This window comes from Centroberyx affinis, unplaced genomic scaffold (assembly GCF_046629955.1).
Source record: "Centroberyx affinis isolate AG114_WGS23_722 - 3 ecotype Tasmania unplaced genomic scaffold, CSIRO-AGI_Caff_v1 ptg000122l_1, whole genome shotgun sequence".
NCBI classification, from domain to species: domain Eukaryota; kingdom Metazoa; phylum Chordata; class Actinopteri; order Beryciformes; family Berycidae; genus Centroberyx; species Centroberyx affinis.
In genome coordinates, this window is record NW_027278823.1 from 76,327 (window position 1) to 95,263 (window position 18,937).

General features: G+C 43.3%; 1 protein-coding gene across 2 annotated transcripts; it reads right to left on the bottom strand.

The window, feature by feature from the left end:
• Positions 1-336: 336 nt before the first annotated feature.
• On the bottom strand, positions 337-18,712 carry mapk6 (mitogen-activated protein kinase 6). 2 transcript variants are annotated; one of them, XM_071528737.1, is made up of 8 exons: positions 18,622-18,712; positions 11,717-12,620; positions 10,958-11,275; positions 4,758-4,902; positions 4,219-4,383; positions 3,750-3,945; positions 3,330-3,447; positions 337-2,875 (listed from the first exon to the last, which is right to left on the bottom strand). In XM_071528737.1, exons 2-8 carry the CDS (start codon positions 11,951-11,953, stop codon positions 1,778-1,780), a joined length of 2,277 nt encoding a protein of 758 aa, XP_071384838.1. In that variant the 5' UTR covers positions 11,954-12,620; positions 18,622-18,712; the 3' UTR covers positions 337-1,777. The 2 variants fall into 2 exon arrangements, with proteins under 2 accessions (XP_071384838.1, XP_071384837.1); XM_071528736.1 differs by lacking the exon at positions 18,622-18,712 and adding an exon at positions 13,665-13,773.
• Positions 18,713-18,937: the final 225 nt, after the last annotated feature.

Sequence of the window (18,937 nt, forward strand, 5' to 3'; positions counted from 1 at the left end):
ACCAGGTAGGAATAGGTGTCCCAAGCAGACAGGTGTGATGTATGGCAGTCGGAGGCAGAGCTACATTTAGCTGGTGATTCAATGCTTGTGTCCCTGTTCCTCAGCGCTCGCAGTGTAATTTAGTCTGCCTGCGTGGACATTAAAACTGGACTCTGGAGGTGGCAGGACCGCAGTCAGCACATTTCATCCACGCAGGACGATCTCATGGCTGTGCCGCGGTACAATATTCAAGTGACAAAAACAGCACTTAACTTGGCACCGCGATACGTGCGGTCAGGGAGGCACACACCCTGGGAACCACTCCTGACCAGAAAGAAAGGAGAAGAGCAGTCGAGACTCTTTGCCGGTAATTTTATTTTGAGATATTTTGTAGAACAGGGGAACCAATGATTACAAAAAAAAAAAAGAGAGCCAGCCTTTCAAGGCAAAAAAAAAAAAAAAAAAAAAGAAAAAAGTCCATAAATGTTCTACATGCTACACCTTAACCTAATTCATCATGCTTGCTTGGAAAAAAGTATATATAAATTTAATAAAAACATACAATTAAAATAAAATTAATGACGTACAATATACTTCACCATTAACTTTGCTTTTAATGTACCTTCTCTTGCCTCCATGCACGCAAATTTTTACAATACATTTAGATAAAAAATTAAGACTTTTAGGCGCTTCTTTAAACCATAAAGCAGTTTTTCCACTAAAGACAGAATGCACCTATAAATTTAAAAAATGAACAAAAAGAATGATATCCACTAGGACAATATTGATGGAAAATGGAAAGCTTCAACTTCTTTTAGAACGTAAAAACAGATGAATTTGCATCCTACCATAAACAAAAGGAACACTTACACGCCCCATATAGTGCCGAAACGAAAATGGAAGTCTGTCCAACCCCTCGATCTCCAATAATCACATTGAAATAACACATTTTGTTAAAATAAATATCGCACGTCTGCTAGAAATAAATAATGATTACTGAAAAACCTCACTATGTTAAATGCTTAAGTGAGACAGATTTAATCTACGTGACCATGTCATTTCATGGTATGAGGATGGTCATGTGTGTAAAGCACTAGTGCGGCTTCGAGTGTCTCTCGCGGCTGTTACCTTGAGGTAGATAACACATTTACATCAACGTCTACAATAATGGTTGCTGCTGGCATCATGTGTCAAATAAATTTACAGTATGAAAGGGTTATCTATAAGCTTTCTTTGGAAAAAAAAATAAGTTACAAACACAAAAAAAAAAAAAAAATGAATCCCCATCCCCTTTTGCTTGTGTCTCCCATCCTAGGAAAGGCTGTTGGTTTGAAAAAGCACTTCCACAGCCTACAGCAATAATATTAGTGACAATGTCTCCCACCTTCTCAGCCAAACCTCTCACTCTCACATTATTATACCTTTCCTACCATCAATCCATCCATTTTCCAGCTACTTCCCTCCTGCTTTCTCCTCTGTGCTAGTCTACAGTACTTAAGTGTGCGAATGACATGCCAGTTTAGCAATGGGTATGTAGACATTAACCCATGAAGGCCTGGTGATCAAGGCTCAGAGTGATGACCAACACTCTTTCAATATATTAAATCACCCCTTTGAATTCATAATACCAAAAAAAAAATCTAAATTAAAACGTAACCGTACATAAAAAGGTATGAAATGATTCAAGTAAAATAATATATATCATTATTATAAAACAAAACATAAAAACAGAACCGCCAAGATTTTGCACTGTGAGGGAGGCTGTTTTTTTTGTTTTTTTGTTTTTTTTTAATATATTTTAATTTAGATGCTTGAAGATGCTGCTGTACGTTTTGTGGGCGATCTGCGGGGAGCATTTGACAGCAGAGGGGGTGAGGGACGCCTGGATGGATTTTAGAGGCAAGTCATCTGTGCTGTCAAAGCCGGGCAGGGCCAGAGAGTCCAGCTGCATATTGAACATGATCTCTCCGTTCCTGCCTAGGAAGCCCTCGTCCAGCTCCCGCTCCCTCCCCTCCGACGGCTCTGGCTCCGGACTGGCCACGCTCTCTCCTCCCCCCTCCTCCTTCCGGCTGAACAGACGGTCCAGGTAGCTGGTGTAAGTGCTCTCCTTCTGGAGGTGGTCCTCTTTGTGAATGTCCCAGCATGCTTCATCTATCAAACAGCCATTCTCCGCGACTCTCTCCCCGCCGCCGAAACTCTCCCAAGGGTGAGCGGGCCTGACTCCGTCCCCGCCTACTACTCCCAGCCCCCCTCCGCCTAACTGGGCCAGGTTAACCAGGCACTTCTCCTCCTTCTCCTGGCTTATGGACTTGGACATGGAGCCCGAGCGAGGAGCCTCCAGCTGGGAGACGGAGGAGTTGAGCTCGTTGAGGAGGCCCACCTCGCTCAGGAGGGCCACCTCCGGACAGGGCTCCGGCTGCAGGCTCAGTTTAATGGTGCCAGCGATGAAGGAGTCAAAGTCAAAGCCTTGGTTCTGCTGGCTTTGGGGCTGCGTCTGGTGTTTCTCCTGCTCCCTGTCCTTCTCCACCGGACTCTGGGTCTTCTCGGCCTCCCGCAGCGCGATCTGCGCCTTCACCAGCCCGTTCTTCTCACACTTGCTCTTGGCTTTGCGGTCGGCCTTCTCCTTGCTCTGCTGCTCCTTCCAATTGGAGAGGTCAATGATGAGCTTGGGTTCATAGTAGTGGTTGACCTCACTTTCCCTCCAGATGAGGTTGTCCAGGTAGGAGGGTGACACAGCCTTGTAGTTACAGGTGTGGCTGCACTCCAAGTCACAGTATTTGTTCTCGTGGTGGTCGTCCTGCCAGGATCGCTCTGGTGGGAACAGAGTAGAGTAGTCGAAGGACGGCTCGTCCAGGAACTTTTCGCGCTCTCCATCAGCATACTTACGGGGGTCAACCTGGAAGCAGACAATAGCAAACAACCATTTAGCCTTTGTCATCTCATTCAAGAGGCAAATTCATGTCAGTCAGTCTGGGGAGAGAAACTTCATTCCTGTTTACCTGTGCACACCTGTCTCAATATTCACAGTGTACAACATTTAAAATTATTTTCTACAAATGTTCTTTTTGGAGCAATATCTAATTAACAAAGGGGAGCAAGAGTTCTATTACTGTGAAAATCTTACTTTAACTATGAATCCTCACACCTTAGCTGCAGATTTTCACACAACTCCCACAGTCCTTTTCTTATATTCAGAGATGACTATCTATCATCACCACGACTGCACTGTGGGAGTGTACAAAACCTCTCGCTTGTTTTTTAAGTACATACTCAGGAATATGGAGTGGACCATGTTAAATGCAAAGGCTTCCATCATAAGTGTGTATGTGTGTGTGAATGTTCAAACACACCTGGACCTCCTCCTCATCTGTGACATCAGAGAGGGCCCTTGGGTCGACCTGAACTTCGTCTGGATCGTGGGTGCTGTGCAGGTGCCAATCAGCCTCTGACAGCTGGCTCTCATGATACCTGATACAGAATGAGAGTTAGACTCTACTACACAAACAGAGAAACAGCCTCAAGTACAGGATCAACTATGCAAACAGGCCATTAAACTATCCCAAAAACAGAGGAACTTGTTATTTTTCATAGCATGTGATAATTCTGAGACCTGCATATCCACATTCCCAGCGTAGTGTTTGAATAACAAAGAGCAGAGCAAACTGTTTTCTACTGAAATTAAACACCACATAAAAAAAATTTTGAATAGGAAAAAAAGGCCTTTTGTCTTTAAGCATATTTACAGCGAGTGGGTGTTTGAGAGCACGTACCTGTCCCAGGTATGGCTGTGACTCTGGTCCATAAGCAGGATGTCATCCACCTCGTCCTCGATGTGGAAGGGGTGCAGAGAGACAGGCTCGTCCAGGGGGAATGAGTAGTCAGCCATATAGGGGTGGGCCAGGGCCTCCTCCGCAGTCAGACGGTCCATGGGGTTAAAGGTCAGGATCTTCTCCAGGAAATCCAGGGCTGGAGAGAAAAGGAGGAAGGAAGGAAGGAAAGAGGGAGGGTGGATGATGAGATTAACGAGTGGGAAACACTAGACATGATATATGATATGAAGAGGGAGGAATGACCCCCATCTTTGGCTAGGTCTTTGTAGGGAACATGGAAATGTATGTTCATGAGAATGCTTTACAATTTGAAAGTCACATTTGTTTAACTTTCTTATGACTGGGAGTAATTGTGTATGCATTTATGAGTGACTCGTGTGTGTGTGTGTGTGTGTGTGTGGCTACCTACCCTGGGGACTAACGTCAGGTAGCAGCTTGGCCAGTGGCGTGTGGGGCTGGGACATGTCATTGCGGATGAACACGGGGATGACACTGTGGAGCTCCTGTCGGTCTTCTTCTCGCAGCACGGGGATCGACTCCAGGATCAGTTGCATCTGCTCCAACTCATGAGCCCCTGAAAACACCAGACAGAGACGTGAGGAGCTGCCAACACGCAAAATCTGTTGTGAGTGAAGCACCTTTGTTTCACTAAGCATGAGTGCAGCAGATCATGGGAACAGTGAGCCTGATATTTGCCTTGTGTTCGGCTCAAGGGGGTTTTACCAAACAAGAACAGTCAGTCTGTTTATATGAAGACCATTCTCTCTCACAATTTCAGTTGGATGTGTAAAGGGAAGCAATACGCCTAGTGAAAGCACCTCACAATCACCTGACCGGCTTCACAGACTGCCTACCTGTACATTTGTGTGTAAAAAGTGTGACTGTGAGAGGCAGCATTCAAGAGAGTACCAGTGAATAGGAGAGAGCACTAAAAAAACAACAACTGACCTGCAAAGAGGGTTTTCCCTGTGAGCATCTCAGCAAAGATGCAGCCAGCGGCCCACATGTCGATGGCTTTGGTGTAGTTGTTTGGAGAGAGCAGCAGGCGAGGAGATCTGTACCACTTGGTGACCAGACCTTCAGACAGATGGCCCTGAGAGAGAGATAATATACACAGTTGGTCATAGGATCCAAGAGACCGATGGAAATGTTTCCTGCTGAAAATAATTAAAAATGGTACCAGAAAGTATGACTCGACAAACTAGATGCTTTGTCATAGCATAGCAAACAATGAAGGGCTCCCAAATTGGCCAAAATACTAAGTAAAATAATAGGAGGAGGGAAACCACTTGCATAAATGCATAAAGTCAAAAAATTTGCCTTGAATGCAAAAAGTAAAAGTTTATTAATGCTACATATACGTGCACAAATGATCAAAAGTGCATAAGTGAGCAAGGGGCGAACACAAAAAACAGTTTATATCGCAATGCGTTTCAACGTGTTTTCTGATTTATCTTTGGGCTTTGGAAGACCTTCCCCACTGTTTTTTTTATGCAGAAAGTAAGGAAATTTATTCAAGCTTAACATCGCAAAAAATCACGTTAGAAAGCTGTGGAACACTTATCACTGGCTTAGTTCACACTTGGTAACGCAGTTTGACTCGATTTTTTGTGATGTTAGCTTGAATAAATTTCCTTACTTTTTGCATTACAAGTAGTTTCCCTCCTCCCATTATTTTGCATGTCATAACATATCAAAATATGTATTAAAGTTTCCAAAGATTACTCCTCATTGGTCTGTGCATGCACACCACTTTTTCCTCATGATGACTGGTTCATTCGTGGTCGTTAAGAGGCTCAAAGCCCTGCTGCACCCAGTAATGGATCAGTGTAATCAGCTTGATCACGTTTCTGTATGTGTCTCCCTGTTTGCCATAAAACACTGCTGTTGATAACCGGCCCAGGCCAAGCCATGGCTGCTCGTCAGCAACAAACTCCCCCACACCATCTCCTTGACGGACCCGCTCTGTCCCGGTCACGTACACCATCCGATATGGAGACAAAGACCCCAGAGAGAAAAAGTGAGGGAGATGAAAGAGGGAGATCAGACACGTGCAGGCCTTGTCAGCAGACTGAGAGCAGGATAATCCCCCTCTGCCACACACACACACCAGTGACACCAATCTGCACTTCTGGGCCACTGATGTCAGTAACAATATGCGGCCTGCCTGACTACTCTCAGGGACAGGAGCATACCAAACACAAAGGAAACCGACCTGTGTGTGTGTGTGTGTGTGTGTGCGCACATTGGGGGAAGGGAGGTGGTAAAACAACACCCTCGCTGCCCTCTCTCTCTCCCCTACAGCTCATGCAGTGGTAGTTTGTGTTGAGACCAAAATGGTTGGCTCACCACTCTCAGACAGGCTCCTGTTTCTGCCCTAATTTAGCCACAAATACTTGATGTCATGCTATCCTGGTTTCCAAACAAAGAGCGAGTCACTGCTCCACATGCCCATGTCTTGGTGAGCCTATAAATGACACCCAATGCAGATTCAAACCTCTCCGTCCCTCAGGTAACCAGTTGTCAAGCAACTAATGTAATAACCTAATGGTGCAGCCTGTACCAAGTAGCTGGTAAAGTGATCGAGGGTAATAAAAGGTATTTTGAGCAACACACGTAGGCAGGTCACAGCCGCTGACTGAAGCTTCTCATTTGAGCTCTTGCCTGGCTGCCCAGCACCATTTCTGAGCAACAGTGAGAAAATGGTCTGACATATGTCGATGCGGTGTGGTTCATGGCGAAATACAAGGAACCAGCTTAGCACAGCATTGCGACAGAGATGTAGCAATTAGGTTAACTTTAAAAGTGTCTGCCATTGCATAAGGACAATTCTGCGAACCCTGGACTCTGAGCTGAAGGACTTACTCTGAACAGATTAGAGCTAGCCTACCTACTGAGGGGATTAATTGCATTAAGTGAACATTCCAGCTAGGCTACTACTTTTCCTAATTTCCAAGTGGGCCACTCTCTCCACAAAGAGACACCAGACACACACACACAGGCTTTAGAACAGCAGTCATTTCAATAGCTCAGGCCAAAGGCAACGGTTGCTGAATAACTTAACCAACCTGATCTAGATCAGACCAGGCTGACATTTAGTGAGTCATACAGGCCCCCTCGGTGTGGCTGGCTGTGGTTACTGACAGCAACCTTTAGCAGAGAGAGCAGAGTCTAACTGGAAGTCAGTCGAGGAGGTTGGAGCAGACTAGAGCCAGTTCAGTCACCACCTCCACCTCCAGGGTAAAGCCCAGTAAAGCTGGGCTGGTTCATAGAAGCCGACTAGATGCTAGATTTCCTCCCTGGCACTGAACGTATTTATAGACAGCTTTAACCCACTCACACGCACAGGGAATCAGTTGGAAAAGCATGGGACTATATATGGAGGGATAACAAGAACAGCTTCTGTACAGACTCACAGCACATTTGTGGCGAAGACATATAGAAGTACTTAATGAGCAGTTTATTTGAATCTGATCTCTGTCTCCCTAGTCGATCAGCTGCTTTAATATGTTTGGCAGAGAATACAGCAATGTTAGTCTACTTGGCTTGCTAACCAGTAGCCAACACAGCTTATGGCATTTTACATATAAAGAAGCATTGCTAATACAACAATGCGTTTCATTATACATTACATACAATGAGTTGTCTTTGATCATAAAAGATTTAGCTATGTATAGCCATACATCACAGTCCACAGAGGCTGATAGATGAAAAACCCCAAGGTTTGTTCTTTTGCTGTGTGACCATCAAAATGTATTTGAAGACTATGTGAATGTATTAGAAGAGGATGTCAGATGTCAGCCAAGATGTGAAGATTTATAATTCAATTAAATCTTACAATAATACAAAAAGAAAATGTTTTTTATGACACTGATGGTGTTGGACAGTGTCCAGGCACCCTCACCCAGCCTGAGCTCACTGGTTCTTGAAAACCACAGCACCATTGCAACCGCCCATAGTAAAAGATAAAACTACCATCAATTACGAAAACTGTTAGACCTGTTAGGAGATGAGACTTGAGAAAATAAGGAAAAGCTCCCTTCTGACATTCATTAAGCTTCGACTTGCTTCCCCACAATTTCTCTTCTTGGATCTTTTGAACTTTGGTGCCAGCCAGGCTTGTTACTGGCTGAATAACTGGGTCAAGTGTGTGTATGTGTGTTCTAGCGAGGGTGGTTTGGAGTGGTGTGGTGTGCAGGATGCATGTGTGGTGAGATGACTTGGTCCTCCATAACCCCCCCCGCCTCTCTCTTTATAACATTCCAGAAAATTTCCACAAGCTGCCATCTCCACAGCGTCTCAAGCCACTGCTTATTATACTGAGCCAAAGGCAGGCGGAACATCCCTATCCAAGAGTGGGCCATGTTTACATTTAGTACATCTGCTTCGATTCACAATAACATCCAAAATAGGCTATTCTCTGCAAGCTTTCCCATATGTACATCTAGCCTTCATTTCAACGAACAAGACTCAGATCTAGTCAATGATTTTCTTAGCTTCCAAAGTATAATTTAATCCATTGACGTATTCAGATGACAAATTGAATTTCACCTTCAAAATAGAAGAGATGCTTGTGTTGCTACTCAGAGCAGATGTGATATCACTCAACTAAGTCACACACTAACTTTGTTACACTATCCTAGAGTAGTTTACAGCCTTGGCCATGTCGTGTTTAAAACCAAAGGGCATGCTCAAGCAAAACAGATGCTAAACCTAAATGGGTGAGCTACACCTAGCATTTTATCCATACTGTTCTTCCAAAGGGAAGGTTAATCCTACAGCAAACGTAACACAGGCTTTACACCAGCTTCAAATAAGGCCTTGAGCAAGGCTCCCACGGCAAGACAAAGAGCTGGCTGGGAAAAGACGGAGAATCAAGGCCGGAGAAGTTGGATCACTGCACGTGAATTCCTGTCATTCTTGATCCTGGGCCACCAAGAGTGCTTGCCATGAGTTTCAGATAGACAGAAACAGCTCGTGGACTCAGCACAATGGGAACCTAGCACACACTCACATACTCTCAACAAGCTTCATAAACACAGGACGAAGCCAAGCAGGATGGATTATAGCCTGAAGATTAATCATCAGAAGTCATATTTTCATTAACCCAACCAACAGTTGTAATGTGGAGGTAAAAACGTGGAACAACTACCTTGCACCCATATCACTGATGCACATATTTAGATTGCAAGTTATTGAAACTATGCCAGAGACCAAGGCTAGCTGGCGAAGAGCCCTTCTTTATTTAGACACGACGCTATTCAAATAGCATGCTCCCAACCACCCAGCTGCTCTCGCTCGCCCAGCCTGCTAGATGTAGAGAGTGGTTGTGAAAGCAAATTTGCCCCCAGCAATTCTGCCTCATGTCCAGCCAACACAGAAACCAAGTGGTTTTTACACCTCCACGGACACCTCACGGGTGTGTATAGGTTTGTTGCTAACAGGCCACCCAGCGGCAGTCTCATTTGGTCCCACATTCTGCAGAGACACCAGACACACAGGCTACTGGTGCCATGGGAAAGGGGCTGGAGGAGGTGGGAATGCCCCCCCACACACAACACCACTTCAGTGTATGTTATCACAGGAGAGAAACAGACAATAAATAGTAACACTGTGGGGGAGGTGGGTTCAGGGCCATAGCCTGTTGAAGTGAGCCAGTCTACAGATAAAAACTGAACAGCAGAGAGACCTACATACATAGCCTATCCTCCCACACAACTACAATATGGTTGATACACACACACATTAAAACACCAGCTAACACACACACAAATACAGCTTGTACCACTGCTACAGCAGTTAGTACACAGACAGTAGTGATGAAGAAAAGAGCTGACCTCAGCCACACAGTCTTTCATTTTCAATACCCACTTGCCTCCATTTTTCATCAGAAAAACTGCTTATATAGGGGGAAAAAAGCCCACATGGCAAAGCCTGCAATAGGGGAGGAGTGCAGTAACGGTGGGAGGGGCGGTTACAGTGACTGAACTGTGTGAGAAACTCTCAGTCACTTCTTTCCCGGCATCGCTGAGCTCACCCCTTCCTCTTCCTATATTGCTATTGCTATTGAAGAGAGTCATATTGTCTAGACCCGAGTTATGAGTCATATCAGAATATCAAGGCAATGCTTGAAATGTGACCAGAGTACGAAAAACAATGTAGGTGGTGGGCTGAGAAGCCATAAATTTGTTTTTTTTCTGTGGCAGAAGCCTCGCTGTTCAAGGCTATGAATGAGGCTGTGCCAGTCTGTGGGATCGCGTCACGTGAGCCCACTTCAGACTTGGCAATGACTAATCTGAGACACGTGTAGGCATCTGACTGCCTCAGTGCTCTAAGGAGATCCAGCAGCTACAGAGAAAAAAAAAATCCCCAACTTAGATTCACTCACACACACACACCTCACACCATCATATGGCCTTTGACTGGAAATTCCTCATGCCTTTATATGACGACAGGGAGACATGCATACACTGGGTGATCCATACTCATGCTAGAGATAAAAGCAGCCTACTTTACTGCGACCATTATATTGCTACTTACAGCTTCATTCCTCATGGAGGTAAATTGTAAGTTTATAGAGAGGTTAATTGTGTGTCGTCCAATATCTGGTATACACGGATCTGGCTTTATCTGTCCAGGTTTACATTATATTGTCATCTGTTGAGAGACACAGCCAAACCAACACAATCCAAATAACACAGCCTTCTCCAAGACCTATTTTTAAAAAGGCACTCTTGACTCTACAAGTCACAGGCACAAGGACAGGATGATGGCCTCCTGTAAAATGGAAACAATAGTTCCCAGGGTTGAGTTTTCAACGGCCACAGTTCTCCCGGGAAGGGAAACAGAGGCGTGACTTCAAGGAACCACATCCCTTGTTGTTTACTTCCTGCTGTGGAACTGCGTCACCCTGGGGAGCAGACTGCGTTCCTGGGCAATAACAGAAACGTCACGCACCGAGGCAACAAAACGCTCATCCTTTGGCACAAAGTGCGCGAACAAGGTCATGTTTGCTCTTCCTGGAGCTCTAGTGAATACAGCATTTCAACATCAACAACACTCCACAACACTAGAATCATAACATTTTTATTCCAAGTAGTGCAGGACTACGAGACTGAATGGAAGAGCTGCTTGGCCGCCGGTCCTACCTTGTGAGAGTAGTGTGGGTCCATGATGCGAGCCAGGCCAAAGTCCCCGATCTTTAGTACCAGGTCCTCTGTGTTGACAAACAGGTTGGCGGGCTTGAGGTCGCGGTGCAGCACGTTGGCGGAGTGGATGTACTTGAGGCCCCTGAGGAGCTGATACATGAAGAGCCTGGCATGGCCCTCAGACAGGAGGCCCCTCTCCAGCAGCTGACACAGGTCTGTCTCCATGTACTCCTGCACGATGTAGACCGAGTTGACCTCTGTCAGGGAGACCACGTCCTCCGTCAGCCTGCGACCACTGGGGCCCAATGTCTCAAACACCTGGAAGACATAACAGACCGAGCAGTGGGGGTCAATAAATGATCATCATTAAAATCACGGCAAAAAATAATGGGAAGAAAAGGGCTTCCAACGTAGCGCAGGATATAATCAGAATAAAGGGATTGGAAGCATCTTACTTGTGCAACGTCAAATATTTATTAAAGCTTCAAAAGCGCATAAATAAACAACAGCGCATAATGAGCAGGTGAACACACACAGGCTATAAACATGCAGAATATAATATATTCTATTCTCTATATAATATATTCTGCATTTTTATAGCCTATATATGTTCACCTGCTCATTATGTGCTGTTGTTTATTTATGCACTTTTGAAGCAGACATTTTGACATCTGCCAAACCCACAATAATGGGATGAATATTCTTCTTATTTCAATGAACGAGAAAGCAGGAATTCGAAGACGATGATTTGCATCTTACCTTAACAATGTTGTCATGGTCGAGGCGTCTGATAATCTTGATTTCCCGGAGGGCATGCTTCACGCTCTGGGGGTCTGTGAGGATGATCTTCTTCACCGCTACACGCTTGTCACAGTCCGTGTCGACTGCGGAGAACACCAGGCCGTTCCCTCCGTAGCCCAGAGGCTTCAAGTCCATGTAGCGAGGACCCAGGTCAAAGCCGTGGATGTTCATCAACGACTCAAACTTTTCTGCCATGATGAGCGCCTGGCTTTTAACACCGAGCGTCTGATTCACCGTCTGCTATCTCTAACGTTGGGGATCTGGCCTGCGGTCAAGACCAATGTAACACTGACGGAGGGATTTATCTGATGGATTCCCCTGCTACTTTGGAGGCCGCGCTAACTCACCCCTGTACAGAGAACTACTGATTTCCCCTGTCTAGCCCTCACTGTCAGATGTGGGGCACTAAACTGTAGTCAAAGTTTCTTGACATCTTGTGTAAGGGTAGTAAATTTCAAAGTGGAATTCCTTCTCCAATTCTGGTTGTGGGCTTCTTTAACTCAACAGTTCTTGGTTGACTAGTGTTTTAAAGACTGCAATGGAATGGACTTTGATGCCAATTAAAAAGCACTGAAATTGTGTGAAACTATAAAAGCATCTAGTTGCATCCTCACAGTGCAGATACATTCAGTGTATGACTGGTCCTGAGCAGCTTCATACTAATGTGCCAAAAAGCACTTTTTTTTTTTTTTTTTTTAAGTTTTTTTTATTTATTTATGTATTTTCCTGTTAATTCACCTGATCTGAAGATCTGAAATGAGTCTGGCCTTGAGTCTTCAAAGTGATTCACCCTCAATGATCAGGTGGCTCAAGCTCGCCACAGTCGCAATCAAAACTATCCTCCATTTTATTTGGGCATAACCTGAAAAAGACAAGGACAAACCAAGAAAAAAAGTTGAGAATAAATAATCCATAAAAAGTGCCATAACCGTTAACAGTTTCAATTTCATCATTTTTCATTTGAATATCTAATTAAGTATTGTTTTCCCATGCAAATTGATAGACACTTTATTTCTCAGAATCTAAGATAACTACAATTTGGGGAACTTGCATATTAAAACCTTGAAAAACTACAGATAACAGAAAACTGGTCTGAAACCAAGCCATGTGGCCAACTACATACTACAACTCTCTCTGGGCATGTATGAGAGAAAACCCACCCGTCAACCTTATTATAGCTGAAATATAACTGGGGGTGGGTTCGCAAAAACAACAATAAAACAACAACAACAAAATGACCGGAGCAGAAACATCTTAATCCACCGGCTTGAGTAGAAATGTATTATGAATGTAGTATCGTGGATGGAAACTACCCCCTCCCCCGCCCGGTTTAGGCGCTTGTTCGTCCGGTTTCTGGAGTATAGATAAAATTGTGTGATAACATAAGCCATTGAGAGGTCAGATGCGATTAAGCTACATGAGGAAGTGCAGGCGGCAAACATTAGAAGAGAGAAAAACAAGCTGTTCAATGTTTGTTTTTTTACAGCTTATTTTGCCTTCCCGGGTCTGTGGCTGGCGGAGCGAGACCCCGGAATGGAGGCATAACGTTACTGGCAAGCGAGCTGACAAGCTAACCGACCTACCTCTCTAGTTGGTTTAAATGTGTCAGACAACCACAGCCGCCCGGTAACGAACACATAAACAACCTGATACCTAGACAACGGTCACATTTACACATTGCGTATTAAAGAATACCTAACTCGCGTAACGTTATATTGAAACCCAATGAGATCACGAACAAAGGAGTCGTTGTTGGCGAAGGCTAGCGAGCTACTGACTACGTGGTATTTCTCCCAGCACAAAGCCGACGTCAGTCAAACCTCTCAAAACGGATCTAAACCTGCCTTAAAAATGACAGTAACAAGACTCACTGATGACAGAATCCAAAGTATAAGAATTCACTTACAGTTCTCATCCGTCGCATCAGATTATTTTCTTAAATCAAACCCAGATGAGGTTTGTGCGCGCTCCGCTCTCCCTGCCCTGCGGATCTGTTGCAATCGCCATTCAGGCTGGGCAGCACTATGAAAGGCAGTGTTTGCGTCAGATGCTGCCTTCATGGGCCATGGGAAATATCCCAACTACGGTGAGGGCTCGGGTGAAGTGGTAATTTTCTATCATAACAATGGATTTAAGGCCATTACCAATGCCATTGCTGAGAGTAACCTATTATTCAGCTAGTTGGATGTCATGATTATTGTAATGATATTTCAGTTTCACATCTTCCATTCTGTTAAACGGAAATAGGCATTAGAAACTCAAAAGTGTAATAAATGCATAAATTATGCCATGAAACATCTATTCTTGCAGCAGTCACTAAATGGAATGCTACTAGATGCTGTGAATTGGAACAAAGTGTGGTTGCTTCCTAATAAATACTGTATCACCAATAAAAGCGAAGAGGTGTCTTTTAAATTAACTCACACGATTTACTGATTATACTCACAATGTAGGCTACTTGTATATTTTAAGTTATGTAGATACCAGTTAATCATAATTGATTAAGCTACTTATTATCCATAGCAGATTCAGATTTCATATTCAAACAATGAAGTGGTCTGGCGATTGTAAACCAAACTAATCTTTTTTTAAGATAGAACTCATAGCCTATATTATCTTATAATCATATTATTCATACCCCACCCCTCCACCCCCAAAAATGCTGTATTTCATGTTATTTGTTATTATGTATAATTCTGTATGCATAATTCATATTGTTCAGTTCATATTGTTGTATGTTTATATTTTCACTGTTTAGTTGCCATGCATTTTTGTTTTTGACATTAATTAAAACCTCAATCACATGCATAATGCACATTTTCTCCTCTTCACTCTTGACGCTGCAGCACCAAGTACCTCGCTTTGCGCTGCTTGATTTCTAAGATAATAGCCACCAAAAAACTACTTTTTAACAGGAGAGATTTTGTCATTATTTCCAACTGAACGCACTTGAATACGGGGCAAGTTGTGTTTACGACTTCCGGAAGAAGGAGATTACGAGGAGCACTTGAAGGCGGCAAGAGTCATTCAAAACGGGTGGTGAAGGTGGAAAATCATTTGGGACAGGCGGTAGATTCAAAATCCGACTAAATGGAATAATAGCAATGGTAGTCTCACAACAACATACGAATAATGCTAATAATACAAATACTAATAACATTACTACATAACACCACCACTACTACTACTACTACTAGCCTACTAATAATAATATTAATAATAACAATAATTGGTTTGTTTTATTGCTATTCTTTCCAAAAGATCAAACTGAACAGGCTATATTGATAGGGTGTGGGAAAGAAACCCAATTGATTCTTATGCCTATTTTAGGCTATAAGAGATTACGAATAGTCCTATGCAGCATACAAAGCAAAATGATCACAAAATATTGGTTACAAGCACATAAAAATGTTATAGGCCAGCACAGGTGTTATGGCAGTTTATCTTACCTGAGCTATAGGACTATGCCTATAGGGCTTTATTTTTTCGTCTCTTCTATTTGCAGGTGTTTATTTTTAATGTTCTTCAAAAAATAGTCTAAAACTGTGGCGTAGTCTGACTGAGCATCCTCTTCTGGCCTGCCAATATTGAGAGAAGTTAAAAAATAAATAAAAAAAATAAAAATCAGTCGTCTTCACAGGCTATATTCTATTTAATTCTCCCATAAATAATCTTTTAATTCAGCCATCAATTATTTACATTGTTGTTGTTTCCAGGCTTCCTCGTTGCAGACAGGCAGTTGTTATCCGGATACAATTGGTTTCCCTTTTGTTTTCGCCCTGAAGGCATTAGTGTTGTTTTCAGATTGGGGCAGAGTATTGCATTAGTCGTGTTAGTGCGAAAAATCCCTCGGACAGGTCACTCACTGCATGCGGCTGGCTGATTTAGAAAGTCCATCTGGGATCGAGATGCGCACGACTGTTTGTTTCCCTCTTTTTACATCAACGGCGGATAACTTCCCTCAGATGTCATCTCTAGGCTTACATCTCCCCCAAATTAGAGGCTCAGAGTAGATTAAATAAATCAGAGATCAAGAGGTTTCTATTTGTGCAGCTCGGATCCGTCAGACTGCGGTATCACGCTGTGAATGAATGGGTTTGCAGGCAGCATCAGCCGCAGCAGACGAGCCTACATCAGCATCCGCAGACCATGTGAGGATCCATGTGCCGGGGAATGCAGATGCCTGTAACGGGCCGGGATGGGCTCTCCGGGATGGGGATGAGAAATGCGACAACAAGCTGCATGGCTTGGGAAGCGAACTGCGTTAGAAAACCGAGTTAATGTCTAGATTATAATCTGAGAACGAGGGATGTAGCCTATATTATGAGATAAAGGGATCATAACGAAAACAATGTCATACCTCTATAGGGACTCGAAGTGCGTCAGTGGTGCTCAGCTGTTTCTAGTGACCTTATAGTAATATTTTATGTCTTATGCTATCACTATAATATTCCTATTATATCCTATACACACAGAAAGCACACCATCACCTACTAAAGAACCACTTTATTTAGCCTAATGGATGATTCTTCATAGTTCTTTGGTATAGCCTATTAAAATGTTCTTAATTCTTATTTGAGTTATTGGATGGTGTGATGGCATACATTTGGAAATGACCAATGATCACCCCTCTATGGTCCGGGATGGGGGGGGTTAACTGCATACTAGCCTAATTGTAAATGAGCCTATACAAGGGCAATTAAACAAAAACACAATGCAGACTAAGCAAAGAAATGCTAATGGTTCTTCTACGGTATTACTCCGAAGAACCATTTTCAGTTCCAACTGGCAGCTTTTTTTTTTGTGTGAGTAGGGACCCCTATCTTTTGCTGTGATGTTTGTATAGTATACTAAAATCCATTGTAGGATAGGGTAGTTCTTTTATGTAATGGAAAACAGAGTGAGAGAGGGAGACAGGGATAGATGTCGTCAATCAGTGCAACTTAATGCCCAATGGTCCAATCTTTCATGACGAGGCTGCTCAGACGGATATTAGGTTTATTCATGGTGGGGAATCCTCTTTGGGGAGCAGCTCAGACTTTGAGGACACAGAGTTTCTGAAAGTATTTCTGTCTATTTTATGAATAGAATGGGAATCAGTTTGTGAGACTTATTTGACATTACTAATCCACTTGATATTGTACATTATGTTGTTTTGTAAATAATGTGATACTTTACTGATCCCCCCTCCTCACCACAGGGAGGTCAGAGGTCACAGGCAGCTACAGAGCAGCCTCCCTCCAGCTGGTAGGGAATCAATGTCTTTGCTCAAGGGCACTGCAGCAGGGAAGAGAGGGTGTCAACCTTTTTTTTTTTTTTTTTTACAGTCCCAGGACCCAGGTCCTCCTGTTGTTGAAGGACAGTCTCCCTACTGCTGATCAGGCGTGACATTTCCCAATAGTTAACTGAGAAAAACGGTTTGATATCCCTATTAATTTATTGTTTGCATTATCACTGGGCTCACTCAATCCCAACAGCTTCATGAAACCCACAGGAGTCATTGATAGCGTGTCATTAAAACTACACTATAAAAAAAACAAAAAAACAATAGCTAAGGTTTTGTCAGGACACTCTGGTCCCATGACTGCTCTTTGCCCTCTCCTGTACATGAATGGATGTGGGTCAAAAGGAGAAGCCGCGTATCTCTCCCTACCTGTCTGAAAAAAAACAATAGATAATTCTCTTTCGGCATGTGAATGGCCCACTGTTGACAAATCAGCCTCTGCCTAACATGCTTATATAAGAGTCAGGCTAGGTGCAGTGTGTCATGCTGCTGTAATTATGGCTTGAGAGAGAGATATGCACATGGATCTTTGGCATGTAGCTCTGTCAGTTAACTTAACAGATAGAGGTCATGCAGTGCACAACAAAGGAAACTTTTCATCATCAAATTCTTGAAGATATTCTGCGATATCTGGTGAATAAAATCTGATAAAACTGCAGCAGGCCTTTGAACCTACTCCTCTAAATTGGTATCAAATTGATCTGCAACGTCTTCTGACTGTGGCCTTTTGACAGTTTGGAGAACAAAGATGAAAGGTCAACTAATGGAGCAAGAGGCAAAAACTACACCTTCTCTCATTTTCAATAACTCTTTTTAAACTAATATCTCAACTAATTATGTTTCTCCAGCAGGATTGTTATAGCCTTAGCTGCTGTAGGCCTTTCTGGTTAGTTTAATGTCAGGAGACAACCCCTAATAAATAGGTTTAAACAGAATAATATTAATTTTAAATATGTTCTGGTCAACATTACTATTTAAAATAGAAATTATTTATTTGCAGTGGATATAAAAACTCAAGTCTGGTTTGTCTCAGTAACTTAGCAGAGATTAGAATAGTGTCTGTTACAGCCTGTTACTGCTACTGAGTCTTGTGTTAATGCTCTGTGGTTTAAAAACAAAACACTGTACTGTTGCAACGCAGGGGTTTTGTTTATTGTCCACAATGTGTTCCTGTAGTGTTACAAGTAGAGTTATGCACATGCATGCTGTTTACCTATGTCTGTTTGCTGATGACAGTAGTAAGAATCACAGACACACACACACACACACACACACACAGCTTGACATCTCAAGCATATGTCAGCTCCATCTACTACTAAACTGACATTCCTGCATTGCTATTGTCATCTCATTATATAGCAAGAGACACATACTCCATATTTAATTTTTACCTGTTGATATCTCAGAATTAGATGGAACAGAGACAACCTCAACCTCACCATCACACACACACACACACACACACACACACACACACACACACACACACACACACACACACACACACACACACACACACACACAGAAAACACTTCCTCTTGCAAACCTAAACCTTCTTGCCAGTTATTGCCTCTCTTACCATGGCTAGAATCCTCCAGGGGCGTCCGGAGCAACATGGCACACAAGATATTAGTCCATTCAGGAGAATTTATATCCAACACTGCTATTCCCACAGCCAGACAGGAGGAGAGGTTTCAGTGCAGTCCAGGACCAGATTAGAGGTAGTATCTCCCTGTATGTGAGTCAGTATGTTTGTGAATGTGTTCTCAGAGCCTCAGTGATGTGTTATCCTACTCCATGTGCCTCTGGTTGTGAGGTGGAGCTCCATGGAGAGTTAATATAGGCCGGGCCAGAGAGGGGAGGAGACTGCTCTGTGTATGGCTTGGCCTGTCAGT

Bases quoted from the DNA above. Each gene is read 5' to 3' on its own strand.
- mapk6 (XM_071528737.1), bottom strand. From the start codon at position 11,953: ATGGCAGAAAAGTTTGAGTCGTTGATGAACATCCACGGCTTTGACCTG. The intron at 4,903-10,957 runs GTAGGACCGGCG...TCTCTCTCTCAG, and splicing joins ACCCACACTACTCTCACAAG to GGCCATCTGTCTGAAGGTCT. The intron at 3,448-3,749 runs GTACGTGCTCTC...ATTCTGTATCAG, and splicing joins CACAGCCATACCTGGGACAG to GTATCATGAGAGCCAGCTGT.